General features: G+C 41.6%; 1 protein-coding gene across 2 annotated transcripts in view; it reads right to left on the bottom strand.

Annotated features, from left to right (window-relative positions):
* Positions 1-19,524, bottom strand: part of LOC125720907 (serine/threonine-protein kinase D3-like) — a 51,436-nt gene that overhangs the window by 31,184 nt on the left and 728 nt on the right. The window contains exon 2 of one of the 2 annotated variants that reach the window (XM_048996818.1): positions 18,480-19,249. In XM_048996818.1, coding sequence (XP_048852775.1) covers positions 18,480-18,773 — 294 coding nt within the window. In that variant the 5' untranslated portion in view covers positions 18,774-19,249. The remainder of the gene's footprint in view (positions 1-18,479; positions 19,250-19,524) is intronic. The other variant, XM_048996817.1, reaches the window with a different exon arrangement.

The following is a 19,524-nucleotide window of genomic DNA, read 5'->3' as shown; positions in this document are numbered from 1 at the left end:
GTCATGCCATCTGGAAGACATCCCAGCTTGAAAAGAGGTTTTACCTTTGTACATGTCTATAATGCGGAGTATATTGTACAGCACCTTGCTTGCACTCCCCCAGGTGCCGACCGATATTGAGACAGAGCAAATGGAAACAGCCCTAAACTACTTCATTTCAACTACTACTGTGCGAGACATAAGAAGTCCAGCCTCCCCCAAAAGGCCTGGGTGAGGATCTGATTATGATGCAATCGCTGGACTGAATGATGCCCCCTACAGTCACTGTCCCTATGACCTAGAAGCTGGATTCATTGAGGTAGCTGGTAGGAAGCACCACCTTCAACTCATTACAAATGCTGTCAGATAACCACAGTCTGGGAAGCTTTAACCTGCTTACTCCAAAGCTGAAGGCGGCTTCAAAGGCACATGGTAAGAAACTGCACAGAAACGACAGTACCCATGCAGACGTATATCTGAACAGCGCATTTGACTCGACGTCTGTCGCATGGCTCCAGACGTGGAGATAAACCAGTGAAAGGTGGCTTTTTAAAACTGAGGTTTCGCTGAGTAAAATGTCACTAGCCTGTTAGAACCAGTTAACAGGAGTAAGTATAGGACAGCAGCCGGGACGACATACTTTCATCTGTGCTCAACAACAAAAAAAAGTCACGTATTCCAAAAAGAAACACAATATCCACAGTTATTCTGTTATTCAACATGGTCTGAAACAGGAGCAGGCACTGGGAAATACTTCTGAAATTATAAGAGAAATATAAGCCAAAACTGACATTCTGTCGACTTGTTGGAGCAGCTGAATTTGCTTGGTTATTCAGGGCATCATAGACTAGGGGCTTACAAAAAACACGGGTAAAGTGTGTAGTTGGCTAGGTGGAAGGGGGAGGGCTGGGAAGGGTGCCAGGGGCTGACTGAGACACTTACCACCAACCTGACACAGAGCTGCAGACAGAAGGGTCCGGAAGCAGGCATTCTGCAGCACGGCTCTACCGCAAGCGCCGCTCACAACAGGGTTATCTTCACCGTCTAGGTGCTGCTCTCTGTGGTTCAGCTTCCTTAGCAGTTCTAAGACTCTAGCCTGGCACTCAGGAAAGCCCTTTACTGATGGCGTACCATAAGCATGATGGCATGAGGCACTAAAAACAAGCACTGAAACTGATTCAAAGGCTCCTCTACTTTACTCTTCCTTATTCTTTCTGAATGGATCTAAGCCAGGTCAACTTTTGCCATCACTCCTGTAAATACCAGAATTTGGATATAAACACATTCATAAAATCAACCATTCAGCACGACTTATGTTTTGTGTGCTCCATCTGTTGTTGTGTGACATGGGTACCAAAAGCATGATATCGGGCGCAATGAACAGGCCCGGTGAATTCCTGACAGAGGATAAATCCAACAACACAAACCACTCATCACCAGGAGGACAGCACTCTATGGAGCTGTCAATGAAGACAGGTGGAGAAAGAAGCAAAGTTTACCCGAACACTTGCCTAGAGACCGGGGCAGGGAATCAGCTGGGAGGCCTGGGCAGTAAATGGTGGAGGACAGAGCAGTTGAGCACTTGGCTACATGAAACTGAGCCACCATGACAGACACAGTAGGAGGTCTCTCCCCCTCATAACCAGAGCATTACCTTTCTCTGACATGAATTCTCTCAAAGCAATGAGGGGAGGAGAAGTTGCATGAGGTGCTGTCTTCAGGGCACCTCTCTATCAGCTATGGAAGAAGGAGCTGACATGGGCTGGCGGGGGTGGGGGGGTCAGGAAGGTACGAGTAAAGAGGCCCACAGGATGTACATGCACCTCCGGAGCGAGGGTGCACCAGCTGGCTAGGGCAGGGTGGAGCGATCCGGCCAAAAGGTTGGCGGAGACTCGTGTGTTTGGGGGCTGGAACATTCCCACCACTACTCCCCATCCCCGAATGTCGGGTGGAGCTCACAGCAGGCTTGTTTAACCTGGCAGACCCTTACCCCTGCAGTGGGGATGCATGACACGACTGCATTTGCACTCAACAAGGGCATCAAGGTCTTGACACTCAGCTGAGAAACTTAGAATTTATGAAACATGCAAAGCAAAAACAACTACCACTAATTGCAACGGTGGCTAATGGCTAATGCAGCTAATTACTACTGTGGCTAGTCACTCAAGGGAGTCTTGTCTAAATCAGGCATCTCCAGTTAAATACAATGCATGGTAGAGGTACTTGTGGAGCCCTGAGCCCCATGCATGGGCTTTTGTCACATTTAACTGCTCACATTCAGATGAACTTGCACTGCAGTGCAGTGAGAAACAATTACCTTGCATATAACCAGCACTGCTGTGAACAAGCAGGTACTGTACACTCAGTCTCAGTCAATTTGTGTGGCTGAAACCCAAACTGATACGAGCACAGCACATTACAACAGCATGCAAATATGGTGAAGGTGGCCACACACTTCTTCATGTAAATAAATCAAAAGTTTAATTATAATGCACTTTTAAACAACCAAGGTTGACCAAAGTGTGTACAGACTTACATCTTTTAACAGGAAAAAAATAACACACTGTGCATTAAAAAATACAAGCACTGAAACACCTCTAATGTCCTTGTGTACAAGCAATGACATTTAGCACTGTACAAAAGCATTATAATGTTGCTTTTCACCTGGTAAACAAATACAATACTGCAATATCAAGGTTTTTTTAAGTATTCCTCGGAAAATATACCGGACAAATTTTAATATAAAACAGTGTTGATAAAACAGTGTGTTTTAAATATCCCTTGCCAGCAGAATCCCCACCCCAACTTAATTTTTAATGCAAAATGAAGCCGCAGTTGAGCCTGATTTCGTTCTTAATGGCTGCTGAGTGCTGAGAGCCACCCACATGAGCATCGGCCTTCTTTGGTTAGAGTGGCAGAAAACACACACAAACAGGCATTGTTAATTCTATTCATCTGTACTTTTAGCAGCATAAGTGAGGGGCATAAAGCCCTTTGAGGCAGAGCCATTATTATAAATGGCATTTCAGAAAAACATCTGAATTTAGATCATGGAAAAACTGGAAGGAGGCCAGCCCAGCAACGGTCTTCAGAAACGCGTGAATAACAACAACGTCCCAACAGAGAAACAAGAAACAAGCTCCTATCAGGCCATATCCAACAAAAAACACCAGAGTTGTCCTGAGCCGAAATGAAATGGGCAGGGTTTAAAAAAATCTATGTCTTCATTCATATCCACCTTTATTTGCATAAACCGATATCGATTCATGAATGGATGTGTGAAGCTTTAAGCCCATAAGTCTCATGTGGCCAGCCGACATCATTTTACCTCATTAATCCACAATATCTCTTCTTTTAAAAGATGTTGTGGCCCTTTTTTCACCGACACTTCAGGGCTAATCGCTTCCATTTACCAACACATTAGGATGTGGTGTGCTCTACTAGCCGAATTTAATGAACATCATTCAATTTATACAGATTACTAACATTTGGGTATCACAAATGATATTGAATAAAATGAAATGTCATCGGAAATTGAATCGATTCAGGACCTTGAATCAGAACTGAATCAATTTGGGAAATGAGTGGCAATATCCAGCCCTAAAATCAAAGATCAGCATTGGGGTTGATCCAGGCAGTGGTGTCTTAAGGGCAGTAGTGTCTTAATGGTTAGGGAAGCACACTTGTAATTGAAAGATTGCTGGTTTGAATCCTCAACCAGGAAGGCACCACTGATGTACCCTGAGCAAGGTACCGCCCCCAAGCACTGGTCCGCGTGGTGCTGAATTAGCTGCCCCCTGCTATGTCACGATGTCACATATGGTTTATATGCAGAGGACGCATTTCATTGTTGTGTGCTGTGGTATGTCAACAATGACAGCTGATCATCTAATTCTAATTTTTTAATTTATCAAGTATTACCTACCACAGCCCAATCCAAAGCTGATCTATTTCATTTGGCATGTTTGCCCAATTTGCGTCAGTTTGCGGATTGTAAGGTTCTGTCACACGCCACAGTATGTCTGAGGCACATTGCTCGAAACTACAAACACACACACTCCTCTACTTACGAAATTGTGCTCATTGGGCTCCCGTTTCCTTTCCGCAGCATCAGTTTTTTTTTCTGCGTGCCAATTTCATCTAACACTACTTCTGGCCGCTGTTCCCGCCGTGCAGCAGTGTAGCACGCATACTCCCAGCACCCTAGTTCTTTGTACTTGCGTATGCCCTTAAAATGATGTTGCATAACGACTAACAAACATTTCAAGTTACGAACAGCCGTTCGGAACGTATCTCATTCATAAGTAGAGGAGCGTCTGTATTGAAATGTCAGCTATGTGGAAATTCATTAAATTGGAAACTCAAAGTAGCACAACAACGACCTGCAAAGCCAGCCTACAGAGACGAAGAAGCAACAGAGCCTTGTTACAACATCATAAGGAAGAATACTGCAAAACTGCAAGGCTTACTCAGACGAAGAATGCACCGATGCCTACTGTATGTATATTTAAATATTTATTAAAAGATTTGATTGGAGGGGGCGGCATGGTGGTGCAGTGATTAGCACTGTTGCCTCACACCTCTGGGACCCGGGTTCGAGTCTCTGCCTGGGTCACATGTGTGTGGAGTCTGCATGTTCTCCCCATGTCGTCATGGGCTTTCCTCCGGGTACTCCGGTTTCCCCCCACAGTCCAAAAACATGCTGAGGCTAATTGGAGTTACTAAATTGACCATAGGTGTGCATGTGTGAGTGAATGGTGTGTGAGTGTGCCCTGCGATGGGCTGGCCCCCCCATCCTGGGTTGTTCCCTGCCTCGTGCCCATTGCTTCCGGGATAGGCTCCGGACCTCCCGCAACCCAGTAGGATAAGCGGTTTGGAAAATGGATGGATGGATGGATGGATTTGATTGGAACTCAGAATCAGCAGATAAAAATATTAAATGGGTTAGATCAGATCAAAGTATCGAAAAAGTGGATAGGGATATCCCTAAACACACTCAACATATCTGTTCGCATGATTTTCAATTCTGAACTGGCATTGGTTAGATAGAGGACTTCGTTACAGACACAACTATGTACCGTCCAAAAAAAAAGTTTTGTATATAGTTAGGGTAGTATAATAATTCTAGTATAATTACTAGTTTGATAACAGTATTGTCTCCTTTCAGCAGCACCCACAGAACATGTAGCTTGTGCTCCAGTGACCCAGTCACTGCCTGCACATCCTGCTCATTCGATCCACCCATGCACAGACACACACACGTGTGCAATCGGACATGCTTGCAACATGGCAGCATCCGGTTCACAGCCAGCACCCTCCTCTTCCCCTGAACCTGTGGGCGGCACAGAACATAGGGAAATGACTGGAAAGTGGACCAGAACCATACCAGTTACCACCACAAGAAAGGAAAGTGTTTGCCCATACAGCGATCATCGTGGCTACCCATGCACTGCAAGCCAAACATATTAACAAGACCTCTTCAAGATGAGAATCCCCACACAAGCAGAGCTGGATACAGCCAGCGCACAGAAAGCCTCAAAGTGGCTCTCAAAGAAGCCACTTTAATGCAGCCTTTAATGCAGCTGTTAATGCAGTCCTGGGAAGCCCTCTTTTATGCTAAACCTCAGGTCCTTCTGTGAGACACCAGCACTCACAGAAGGAGAGCAAGATGGGATATGTGAAAAGAAGCATTCCTATGTACTTGTACAAACAGCAAACAAAGCATCATTTCATTTTATAATGTCAATAATCGTACTGTACTCTTGTCATCATATGGAACAGTTGACACCTGCACTTTCACACCCAAGTTCTTGCACCTGGTCCATGCTTACAAGTACTGACTAGACTGGGAACGTTTGTAGCTCCTGGTCACTTTTTGTGTGTTGCGTTCATACCACACAAAAGGACTGGGATCTCGTAGGTTGAACTTCACAGATAATTTAATACAAAACTACACTGCCACACCAAAACAATGGAGGATGAATAAGTCGTTTTGCTAGTTATTGGGGGATCATTTGCAATCAAATTGTGTTGCAACGTTTTACATATATTTATACGATACAATACATGTTGATAATAATTATTAAATCTGGCCAGAAGATCGATCTTTCATTTTCCACAGAACAAAAAAGAATTTAACATGATCCCACTAATCATGTTACCACTAATCATGTTGCCATAGGCCACTGGCAAGTTTCACCTCTGGTACCGTCAATATTAGACAAAAGTACATTGGTTACTGTTTTCAGAAATATGGAGACGCAAGCAAAAATGTATTAATTGATAAAATGTAACGGGTAAAAAAATAATTCCATCTGCTCAAATTTCACTCTGCATCGGTTCACTCTACATCTCTTTTTCTGCAGTTCTGCATAACTAACATGTTAACGCCAGTGCTTGTGGTCAACCAGTCATCACTGGTTGTAAGCACCTCCCCAGTAGTTTGTGATTAGATGAGTACCTAGTACCTAGTCTGGAGCAGGAACTAAAAAAGGTTCCAGAACCACCTCCAAGGAACGAGTTCCTGTGGTGCGAAGACGATAATAATTTCTAGTTTCAGAAAAAGGTTCTGGTTCCTAAAATAAGTTCCTACGGTGTGAACGCACCTAAAGAATCATCATCGTCATCACTGTTATACCTGTATCACCTAGGGCTTTGTTAATCCCAGAAGTCAAAGGTTCGAGATTTATATATATTTATATCAGTGGCTGCAAGTTCCAGGGTATCCTGCAAGGGCCTGTGTGACAGAACCAGGGGTTATTAGGCAGAAAACCTACAAGTATGGGTCTGCTTGTGGGTGCCAGAATCCTCTCTTTTAGTGAACACAATGACAACTAGATGTCTAAAGATCATTTAATCCATGTAATCACAATGACTTACGAATATCAGGCTCTCTTAATGGTCTCTGCCTCACTTTAGTGACCAGGGACTTGTTCGGAGAGCATTAAAAGTCATTTTGCTCTTCCATGCTGTCGCTTGATCATGGTAACAGCATACCCACAGGATGTCCAACAGAAACCTGAGCTCTTTGGTAACCCTAGGATGGCTGGGCCTGTGAAAAACATGCCACTTTGACCTCTGACCTCGACACGTAATAGCAGTCCACAGCCTAAACGGGAAATAATATGTGTATTTATCAGACTCACCTTATTCCCTCTGAAGAACACACTAGGTTCTCCTCCAAGATAACATTTATAAACTAGCATTCTCAGAGAAAGCAAGTGTGACACTGAGTAGAAGATAGCCTGGTGTTCATATGGTCCGGCTGCTGCTTCCTGAGATTTTGGACATTCCGGAGCAATTTGCTTTCACACCCACAGTGAAAAGAGCAGAGTGTTATTGTAGCATCTGAAATGCACTGGGAAGCACCAAGCAGCAAACTTTACAGGCGTAGCATGTGGAACCTCTTAAGTTTACAGTGTGTACAGCGAGCCAGACGAGGTGGGGCCCTGCACGTGAGGAGCTAAAACACTAATCCTCTCAGCCTATAGTGCCCAAAAGAGAGGAAAACATCTTTATATGACCAGCCATGGTTGCAAAGAGTTGATGATGATGAAAAAAACAACACTATAAAACATTTCAAATTATAATAATGAAAAATGCAACCCAAACTCAAATGGTTTAAAACTACATGGGGGGCCTGGAGCCTATCCCAGGCAGCAGACTGGGGTATACAGTGGGTGAGATGCCAGCCCATCACAAGGCATATGCACACACAATAATATCCTATGGGCAATGCAGTGACTGTGGTTAGTCTAACTGAATGCCTTTGGACTGCAGGAGGAAACCAGAGTACCAAGAGGAAACTCTCGTGACAGAGGGAGACCACACCAACTCTCCACACACACAAATACAGGACTCAGAGCTACCTCAAAGCCACTGTACCACCACAGCATCAAGCCAGGCGTCAGAAAAAATACATATACAATACAAAAAGTATTTTTATTCTATTAGTGTTCCTCAGTCTTTTCCATTAAGCAAGAAAAAATGGAACTTAATTAGAGTAACATCTGTGCAATCATCACACAGCACCTTTGCCATTGCTCTGACAGAAAAGCTCCCATGATGAAGTGAAGCCCCAGCAGTGAAGTGAAGCCCCTGCGATGAAGTGAAGCACCAGCTCCAACGCCAGCTATGCTCAATCCACTGAAAGCAGGAAGAAGATCCAAAAGGACTCAAAACGTTCATGGAACTGAGCAAATGTGTTTTTTCCTGACACACAACCCAAAAAACAGAGGCTGCCATATTAACATAACAGCATAAAAGCTGGCGTCACCCATGATGCTCTATCTACCGTGAAACCTGATGTCCTCGATCATGAGTGTGTCTGAAGTCTAAAATAGGGCTGCCAAAGCCAGGTCTTCATTAAAACCTGAAGAAAAACAGCAAAAAATGATGTGATGTGTGATATGTCCTATCAGGAATCACATTAATAAAGCAATTTAGAAGGAGGCCGAAAACATTTAGCACCCAGGTTATATAGCTCTCATCCAAAACATCGCTCATTCCAATTATTATCCTGCATTTTAGGATATCAAATAAGCTTAGGCAGCTGACATTTAGCTATCACTTTTTACTTTATGGCACGGTGCTCCATCATGCTGGAAAAGGTATTGTTCATCACCAAACTGTTCTTGAATGGTTGGGAGAAGTTGCTCTTGGATGTTTTGGTATTATTCTTTATTCATGTTCTTAGACAAAACTGTGAGTGAGCCCACTCCCATGGCTGAGAAGCAACCACACACATGAATGGTCTCAGGATGCTTTACTGTTGGCATGACACAGGACCGATGGTAGTGCTCATCTTTTCCCATCTGGACTATCTTTTTTTCTGGATGCCCCAAACAATCGGAAAGGGGATTCATCAGAGAAAATGACTTTATCCCAGTCCAATCCCTGTACCTTTTGCAGAATATCAATCTGTACCTGATATTTTTCTTGGAAAAAAAGGGGCTTCATCGATGCCCTTCTTGACACCAGGCCATCCTGCAAAAGTCTTTGCCTCACTGTGGATGCAGATACACTCACACCTGCCTGCTGCCATTCTTGAGCAAGCTCTGCACTGGTGGTGTCTCAATCCCGCAGCTGAATCAACCCTAGGAGACAGTCCAGGCGCTTGCGGGACTTTATTGAGCACTCTGAAGCCTTCTTCATAACAACTGAACCTTTCTTTTTGAAGTTTTTGATGATCTGATAAATGGTTGACTGCCTCGTGCCCATTGCTTCCGGGATAGGCTCCGGACCCCCCGCGACCCAGTAGGATAAGCGGTTTGGAAAATGGATGGATGGATGGATAAATGGTTGATTTAGGTGCAATATCCTTGCCTGTGAAGTCCTTTTTGTGCAAAGCAATGATGACAGCATGTGTTTCCTTGCAGGTAACCATGGTTAATAGAGGAAGAACAATGATTTAAAGCAGCACCCTCCTATTAAAGCATACAGTCTGCTATTCTAACTCCATCAGCATGACAGAGTGATCTCCAGCCTTATCCTCATCAACACTTTCACCTATGTTAGCAAAAGAATCACTGAAATGATGTCAGAAGGTCCTTTTGTGGCAGGGCTAAAATGCAGAGGAAATGGGTTTTTTGTGATTCAGTTCATTTTCATGGCAAAGAGAGACTTTGCAATTAATTGCAATTAATCTGAATTGCATTCTGGAGAATAGGCAAATTGGCATCATAAAAACTCCAGACAGCAGACTTTGTGAAAACCTATACTTGTGTTATTCTCAAAACTCACAAATGTAAGCCTAACTGGTTGATTGTGTACAGCTCCACGCTTACATAGAAAGACGAATGTCTATTTTTCATCCATCCATCCATTTTCCAAACCGCTTATCCTACTGGGTCACGGGGGGTCCGGAGCCTATCCCGGAAGCAATGGGCACGAGGCAGGGAACAACCCAGGATGGGGGGCCAGCCCATCGCAGGGCACACTCACACACCATTCACTCTCACATGCATTCCTACGGGCAATTTAGCAAGTCCAATTAGCATCAGCATGTTTTTGGACTGTGGGGGTAAACCGGAGTACCCGGAGGAAACCCCACGACAACATGGGGAGAACATGCAAACTCCACACACATGTGACCCAGGCGGAGACTCGAACCCATGTCCCAGAGATGTGAGGCAACAGTGCTAATCACTGCACCACCATGCCGCCCCCTCTATTTTTCATAAAGTAATAAAAAATATTAAAAGTAATACCTTCCGGATTTCTAAATAATGGGGTATATCGTAATACTGTCATACTGCCCAAGCTTATCAAACACTTAAAATGCAGCTGCTACATGACAATATGGTGACTTAAAGGGTTGCAACAGCAGTAAACACAAGGCTCTGATCAGCCTGCCTTCCTCCACAATCTGATCCCTTCACACACAAACAGGCCGGCTGGTTTTTTACGAAGTTTCCCGCATTCTCCCGGCAGGAGTCATGAACTTGGAAACCCTCCAAGAGCCTGCAAGATGCTAAACAGGAAGGGTGGGGGTGAGGGGACACCGCACCGAATGCTGCCTCTCCCCAAATGCCGCTGCTCGGGGAGAGGACACACAGCGCAGCTGCAAAGACAGCCCTGAACTGAAACAAATGGGCCACTTCCATTCTTTCGCTTTGTGATTCACTCTTTCAGCTCATATGTCATTGGTCAGTATTCTCACCTCACTCAAAGGAATGTCTCACACCATCTGAATCACTTCAAATACAATAGGATCTCTCCATGTGTCACAGTTCTCCAAATTGGTAAGATATGTGTTAGAATTGTATATCAACCCAAGGCATTTCAATTAGGCATTTCACATTAAATTAACGAGTTGTACAAACTAGAAGGCACTCCTGTTGCACATTGAAAACTTCTTCATAATGCAAGTCTTTATGTATTCAGGTACATCTATTACTTCATGACTCTAAAGCTTGTTCTGCAATTTATGAGGTTGCTAAGTAACAGAGAACAGGGAATCTAGCCTGTAAGCCGGGGGTTAGCTAACCTTGGGCTTTATGTGCTCTTTTTGTGGTACAGTAAAAAATAAAAAACACGGCTGCTAGCCATGCTAGAGCCATCGGAAAAGCAGACGGTTTGGAAACAAAGGAACTAATGACTTTCAACTAAACTTCTGACTACAGCACTGAAGTCTTATGTCTCTGTGGATAAACAAATGCAAATCTATACTCAAAATCTCCCATAATTACATTCAGCTTCTTGTTACACTTCATATACTAAACATATAGAGTGTTACATAGTTAAAGTTGGTTATATATAGAATATAACTGTATTATCTGTTCATTGTCAGTCAACTAATACTGTATATATTCCACCCTTCATTTTGCCACTCTACAGTAATGCGCAAAAATCTTAACCAAAGAAAATGTTTAAATTATCTTTATGTTGGTGTAGAATTCTCCTCTCCTAAAATCACCCCAGTATTTGCAGCAACGCTCTCATAGGCTGATCTCTTTTTTCAAGCAAGTATTGAGTCAAGCACTACCACACTTTTGTTTGGCTAATAAATATCTCATTAACTTTTTTTTAACTAATTAAGCTAATTAATTAAGTGAGTTGGGGGTGAAATTTAACAAATACATGGAAGGTTCAGGTGGCACTGAGGTGCCCCTGAGGAGAGGTTTGGGAACTAAGGCGGTGTTCATCTTGCCATCCAACAAGATATCAGTAACTTTTAGGAGAACAGAAGATATTCCTGTTAGTTTTTATTGTTACACTTAATTTGCATTTGCTCTAATGTTATTGTTTTTGTTATGAGCAAATATACACTTACTACTCAGATAAATAGCTTTAAACATTTCCTTTGACTGCGTAAGGCTTTTGCACAGTACTGCATACCTGATAATAGAGCTCACTTGACATGACTTGGCTTGAATACTAGTGAAAGTAATCATTTCATTGTAGCTTGGAAAACCATATAGAAATTTTAGGATAGAAGAAACCCGCAGTTTCTGAAGTGACGTTTGAGCTGCCTGCCTTACACTAGAGCTGCTTGGGGCTGGGAGAAATCAGTCAGCTGTCAATCTTCAAAAGTCCCACAATGCTGGGAGGGTTAGGAGAAGCCGCCCCATGCAACTGCACCATTCAATTATGATGCCTCAACTGTGTTTGCAGCAATCACTCAAGCAGGATTATGCAGAGGTCACACGCACACACATTCACTGCAGAAAGCAGACACAAATTTCTGACTTGCTTCCCTCCTTCAGATGGAGGGTGTCTATCACAGGAAGCAGTCGCTGAACAGTTGAACCATGAAGGCAAATTTTCACTGTGAGGGAGAAAAGAATCGCTCTCGTGATTAAAATTTTTATTTCCATTTGCAGTGACACATGGTTCTGGTGTCTAAACACAAATGAAATTGATAAAATGACTCCAGGAAACTTAGACAATGAACAACTGTAACCCAGGGCAACCTGCCATTGTTCAGACTGCAAAATCACAACAGCAGCTTCATATGAACCACACTGGAGCCCATTAACTGCCACATTTTATCTAACAGCAAGAGTCCCCTTCACTTCTTTTCAGCCCCATGGAGACCACACGGATCACGTAAACCCCCATCCAGCACACGATGTCAAAGCTCAGCTGAGCCCACAGCTTTCACAATGTTCTCCAATTCACATTAGGCTTGGGTGGTATTAAGGTAACAGGGAACACTGTGGAATTTTGAGTATACTGTGATATTTTGAGTATAATGTGGTATACTCAAGACTTGGCAAAAAATTAGATGGAGAATGAGATATAATTTGCCGCTCGGACAGTATGACAGCATGTACACTGTGCTGTATTATTAGGCAAGTATTAGTCCTAGAAATACTTTTTAGAAAAAGTTAAACAGACTGGTAAAAGTGAATTCAGAAATTTTCCTTCCCACTTAAATGTATTTAGAGTGAAAATGTTACATTTGTCTGTCACTAACAAAAATAAAAGAAAAACAAAAAAACATAATCAGCGTGCACAATTATTAGGCAATCAAAAACTAAGTGGATTTTTTGCTCTTCAAATAACAATAAAAAACATTTTTGTTATTCAGTCTACATTTCCTATAATTTTAGCCTAAACACTTTCACAAATATTTATTCAATGGAGATTCTATGAAAAGCAGGCAGACAACTTTATAGCTTTAATCATGAGGGTATTTAGCAAATATAAGGACAAAAGATATTAAAAAGCTCTCCCATACTAATGGTAATTTAATACATTTTTGCCAACCCTGGCGGTTCATTATCCAGAACAGCGCCTGTGAGTTTCGTCTTCAGGTATTCAAGTGTAGTGCTAATTCCGCCTTGGAATGCCATCGAAACTTTGCATAGTGTACAAACCACCTTTTTGTTTTATGATAATTTGAACTACTCCCATAATTACGCAGTGATATGAAAGGAGAACATTTGTTATAATGAATGACAGCATTTTATAAATCATAAAGGTAATTTCCTTAAAATATATTTTTTTTTAAACAAATGCGTTGATTTTAAATATTGATGTTGATGCATTTTCAACATCAATGACTGTGTCGACTAGTTGCTGCAGCCCTATTTTATATTAGCAGAGGCAGCTAGATGCTGCTTTGAGAAGTGTACCGTTTGCCTCCTTGGCAAATCTCATACTTTAATAAGGCTTAGTAGAGATTAAGTCAGGCATTGAAGGGGGTCAGGTCATAATTCAATCAATTTTAAAGTCTTTCTTGGCCAATAAATTAAATACTTTGTTGCATGGGAATGGGCATTGTTCTGCATGCATATTATTACCTTTTTGAAAGCTGCCAGCTTCTTTGTGTACCAGTGTTCAAATAAGGTATCTATAAATTGGCAGTAGAACTTGTAGTTAATTTTTACACCATCTGCAGTGTTTCCCCTAGTTTTATGGGGGGGGGGGGCAGGGATACGGACATGGTGTTCATGTGTTTCGTTTAATGATAGCAATAAAAAAAACACAGATATTTTTGTCTGCTTTTCAGGTGGTTGATGCGACATATTTTCTAAAGCACGCTCTCTGTCCGCTGGTGGGAGTGTGTTCACACGATACAGAGAGCACAGGAGAATTGTAAATGCGTGACCATGTAGAGACAAAAATGACAAGCTGCTGTGTAAATAAGATAAATAACATAAAGCTATTTAGTTTGTTTAATAAAAGGACAATGTATAGACCTGTTCTATAGGAAAGGTAATCTTAAATGACTTTTGTTGTGATCTGGCACTATATAGAAAATAAAATTAAATAAAATTAACTTGACCTTCAAGGGGGGGCAGGAGATGCCGTTGAGGGGGCGGGGCGCCCCCCTAATATAATGGTAGTGGAAACACTGATCTGCAAGTTGTTCATCACTAATAATTGCAGCCCACATTATCACTCCTCCACCACCTTGTTGGTGTTTGTAGAAGGTGTCCAAACCCATCTCTAATATTGGATGGTTACTGCAAAACAGGGTTATCATCATCCATCTGCTCCATCATCTCATTTGATCACAAAACCTTTGTAAAATCAGCCTTGAGATGTGTCCGTGCCCATTCTTGATTTTATACCTTGTGTGCCTTTTGGAACTGAGGTTGCGTTTCAGAATTTGTGACCTTAGCAATATCAGAAAATTTTCTAAAAGTTTCCCCTTTAATTTGACATATATCACTGGCAGTTAATACTTGTCATATTCTCTCTACAAATTTGTAGAGTTCTTTGGCAGTTAACCACAAAACACTCAACTGTACAGTTCTATTATATAGGAGGGAATGTAAGTGTGAGCCATCACGAGATCTGTGCGTAACCCAACATGGTGGCATCCTTCTAAATGTAAACAACATAGCTGGGTTAATTAGCTTAGTCAAGCCTAATTTAAATAAGTAAAACTTAGCAATACACATTCCCTGATCGGTGTGAAAATCACAGTCAATTCATCCTGGATGAAGACACCCTGGGAAGTCTGCAGGACTACATGGATAAGTGTTGTTATGGGGAAGACAACAAACCCAGAAAACTCTCCATGAAGCAGACCCACACGGAGTGTTCCTCATGCATACTCAGACTAAATACTGAGCTTGCTCTATTCTTAAACAGTTCATTCTTAACTGGAGATTAATCTGGACTGAAACAATGTGTCAGAAGAGAAAATACAAGAAAAATACACACTTGCCTAATAATTCTGCACATGCTGTAATGTTGGTTGCCTCCCAAACCTACTTCACACATGTTTAAAGTGTGTCACTGAAGCTCACAGTCAATAGGTAGTGTACAGGTATCACCAGGGGCGTTTCAAATCTTAAAATACCAGACAATAGGACTGTTGTGATGTATGGGATTCTCAAACAAAGAGCAAGGTTGTTAAATCATTCTGAGCAATGTTGAGATTCATTTGGAGCTTCAGGCATCATCCAGCTTGAGACCTGGAAATCAAAAGCTTGGAATAGTCCACTATAAAGAATTCCATGGTTCAATAAAGAGAAATATACCGTTCACTGAATTTTATGAAAATTCCTCTTGCAGTGTAAGTTGTGTGTAAGTACCCCAGCTTATGCCCAACACTTCAGACTTCCAGGACCTCGAGTGAATAAGCAGTAACTGAAAATGGAGAAAGATATAGGCCATTATTGTCCCCTGCCATTACCTTCTATGCGGCCTCTTTAACGATATTCAATTACAGAATGAACTGCAGCAATCTGAGGAGGAGCCTTCAACTTGAGAAGGAGCTTCATACACTAAATGAACATATGCAACAAGATGGACTCAATCATCACAAGAATGAACAAGTCACTGAGAGGCCTGAAGAACTAGAGAACACAGAACATTCCAGATGAATGTCAGCTATACAGTAACCAGGAGTCCACACTGAGTCAATAGCACATATTAATTAAAAGATAATACATGTGTATGTATATGTATGTATCATATATATATATACAGACAACAATGAGCTACAGTACAGTCATGAGTATTACTCACACAGACACTTGTTCTCTTTCATCCATTCACACCCATTAATGTGCAATTAACAGTAAGCCACCTACAGCTGTGAAAATGACTCACGGAGAACAGAATTTAGTTTCAGCAGTCAGAAAGGACACAGAGACTCATTTACCAGAACTGTTATCAATTCTTAATGAATACGCAACCTTGGCCTTCCCACTCCTGTGATGTGTATACAGCCTCTCGCAGGGGTGACAGAAATCTTCATCTTAGGGAATTAAGGACTTTTTTACCTTTGATATGACAATGATGATGCGCGAGTGTCAAAATTCAAACATTCATCCCACTATGGATATAAATTTCAAGCATAAACACGTTACTTTGTTCAAATTCTACTTGTTTTCCTTAAATATTTTTAGAAAGCTCAAGTTCCAACAGCTATTGGACCAATTTACTGCGTAATAAATTAGAAATTCAAATAACAAATGGATGAACCACAACAGGAGAGCAGGACACATAACAACCCAGTAATCATCTAAAACAAATGTTAGATTGGTATTTTGGATAGGGATGGGAATCACCACTGACCTTCCGATACAATATTATCATGATACGAAGGTGCCAATTCAATATGTATTGCAATTCTGTTAGTATTGTGATTCTATGAATATCTCGATTTGATACTATGATTATTACCATTTTTCTTTTCTTTTTATGTTTTTATAAATTAATATAATATAATTTGCGATGGGCTGACTCCCCATGTTGGGTTGTTCCCTGCCTCGTGCCCATTGCTTCTGGGATAGGCTCCGGAATTTCAAATACAACAGTATAGATTTTAACTTTTGCTGCTGCCATGGAATAAACTTCATCGAGCTTTAATGCTTCTATGCTGCCTTGTCTATGTCAGGATGATGTAGGACTAAGTCTGCATACAGCATGGCTCGTGGTACCGTGGTACCTTGGAACACAAACTTAATTCGTTCCAGAAGGCTGGTCCAGTTAAGATTTGGTCATGGTCCAAGTCTAATTCCTCCATAAAAAATAATGCAAATGAATTGAATCCGTTCCAGCCCCACAAATGATTGCCTATTTAAACTTATCCATCTACATAATGATAAAAAGCATTAACAATCAATATATAACTAATACAGACATGAAAAAGCACACAAACAAAAACAATAAATGTGAAATAAATGTCAATCCCACACTCCGAAGCTAGAGCAACCACAGATGCACCACCCTCAAGTCTCAAGTTGTACAATTCTACAGTAACTCTCAACACTTTTTGGTTTGCTGCTCACAGGTTGCTTTCTTCGGGGCCACGATTACTGTTATCACTAAATGTACTGTTGATAAAGCACAAAAAATTTCAAGCGATTTATAGGCATAAGCATCCCAGGAAGTCCATTTGCCTTTGTTTCAGCCCATCAGAAACGTGTCTCAATCTGGACAAGTTCTAACAGGTCTGTTTTGTTTTGCCGTGTTCCGAGTTTTCAGTCGAGTTGTGGCTAGATTTTTCTCAACCTAAAATAGGTTAAATAGCTAAAATAGGTTAAATTTTAATCAAATAGTTAAAATTAGATAGCTAAAATGAAATAAAATTACTATTCAGCTAAAATAATAATTTAATTTTGATTACCATTCATAATACCTGGAACCAATGGAGAGAGTTTGATATTGGGGGGAATACCACTTAATAATTTCAGTATGGTCTATTTATTGGGAGGGTGAATCAATCCAAATTAAATATGGAACATGTTTTGTCCATTTAGAGGACATTAGCACATAATGTGGACTGTGTACTCATTATCCGTTTCTTATCACGCGTTTTATCATGATTTACAGTAAAAATGCTTAAAATGGAAATGCAATTGCAGCATGTAGCTAGAGCCACAACCCCGGGCAGTTGAGGGGTGACACTGCTCCGTATGTGGTATGTCCTGCCAGATGCATTGTCACCCGGAGTAGTATTACAGCAATGTTTATCTGGCAGGACAGTAAAACACACCTGCGAGTCTACAACACAGCCCACGCGGGGGAAGCCGCCAGGTTTCCGACCTTTGGGTGAAGGCGCAAAGCGTTACCTTCCTGGCGGACGACAACGGTGACATTTTCAAAACCGCAACAGTCGACCGTTTCTGCATAACTTCTGCAAAGCATACTTCAGTTTTAAAAGCAAGGAACATGTTTTTCCGACAAGGCAAACTTTTCTTTAAATGGCGCAAAGTTAACTGTGTATCGTCAACCCAGAACATAATAATGTAACTGCAAGTGAATGCATTATTACAGACAGATGAAGAACCCCTAACAACAACAACAACAACAATAATAATAATTATTATTGTTATTATAAATAATAATAATGTCGGCAAGGGAGGAAATTTAGTATATTAATGTATACTAATAATGCATACTAGGCCATATTAATATATATGTAGTCAGTTTATTTGTAGGCCTATTTATATATGTTAACTTAAATTAGCAAGGAAACTGATACACTGAAAAATGTGATGGGTCAAAAGTTGCACGGAATTTCGATGCTATTCCTGCGTTCATGCAAAGAAAACAATGAAAAAAGTAAAGCCATAAAGTAATATAATTACCTTCTGATCCACTATGGAGCAGACGAGGTCTTTTACGGCGGAAAGTGACACATCGCCAGCTTCGAGGGTGACAGTTTCTCTGGTGAGACCGATCTGGAGCAGAAAAGAGACCCCGCGGAACGAGCTCCGGTAGCTGCTGCGGCTCGGAGCACTAATGATCCCGTTAGAGAAGCGGTGATAGAGCGGCGCCGGTGGGCTGGCAGACGGAGAAGGCGCTGACGGAGCAGCTGGATGCTGAGCAAGGGAAAACGCTCTTGGAAATGACGGAGGAGGCGAGTCGTTACAGGTAGACATTGGCTTTCTTCCGTTTTGATGTTAAAAAGAGGAAAATTCCTGGTTCTACAAGTTGTTTCAGCTACAGCTGTTTGGTCGCTTCATTTTCGACCACTCTACTCGAGCAGCGGGGGTAGGATGTATAACAGGATTAATAGAGCCAATAAATAAACGCCGTTTTCTTTGATTTGGTGACGACGGTCGTTTCTGTCACCAACGTAGATGTCGTTTTGCGGTCTGAAATTGTATTCATATTGAAATAAAACAGTTTGAATGGAATATGGGCGAAGGGGAGTCAATGCGATACCAGCATCTTCTTCATTTGGGCTATAATATGTTCTTGTGCGTTCAATGTACTATGCCCCTCCTGGGGGAAGCTGGGGGATGTTTGCAGGCTTACTCGGTTAAACTTTTAGTGGAGGACGGACCTTCTTTGTGCTGCTTCGGTATTGCCCGTATTCTTCCTAGAGCCACCGGAAACATAGTAACAAAATACCCTGGTTTAACGAAAACGGGAGTTACTACAAAGTAAGAGGTATCTAAAGTCCAAATACATATTCCATTAAACATTAAACGTGGATTCCATTCTATGGAATCCATGTTGTTTATAAAAGAATAACACTAACATTCGGTCTAGCAAAAACCCCACTGTTGAAAATAATATATATATATTTTCAGATTGATTGCCAAAGTCCAATTTATTCGCAGTTAATGAGTAAACATACGCGTATACGACCATAAATAATTTAGTAACATTCACTAGAGGGATATA

Source organism: Brienomyrus brachyistius, unplaced genomic scaffold (genome assembly GCF_023856365.1).
Source record: "Brienomyrus brachyistius isolate T26 unplaced genomic scaffold, BBRACH_0.4 scaffold27, whole genome shotgun sequence".
Lineage (NCBI taxonomy): Eukaryota > Metazoa > Chordata > Actinopteri > Osteoglossiformes > Mormyridae > Brienomyrus > Brienomyrus brachyistius.
Note: the sequence above shows the minus strand (reverse complement) of the source record. Positions and strands in the feature narration are given on the sequence as shown.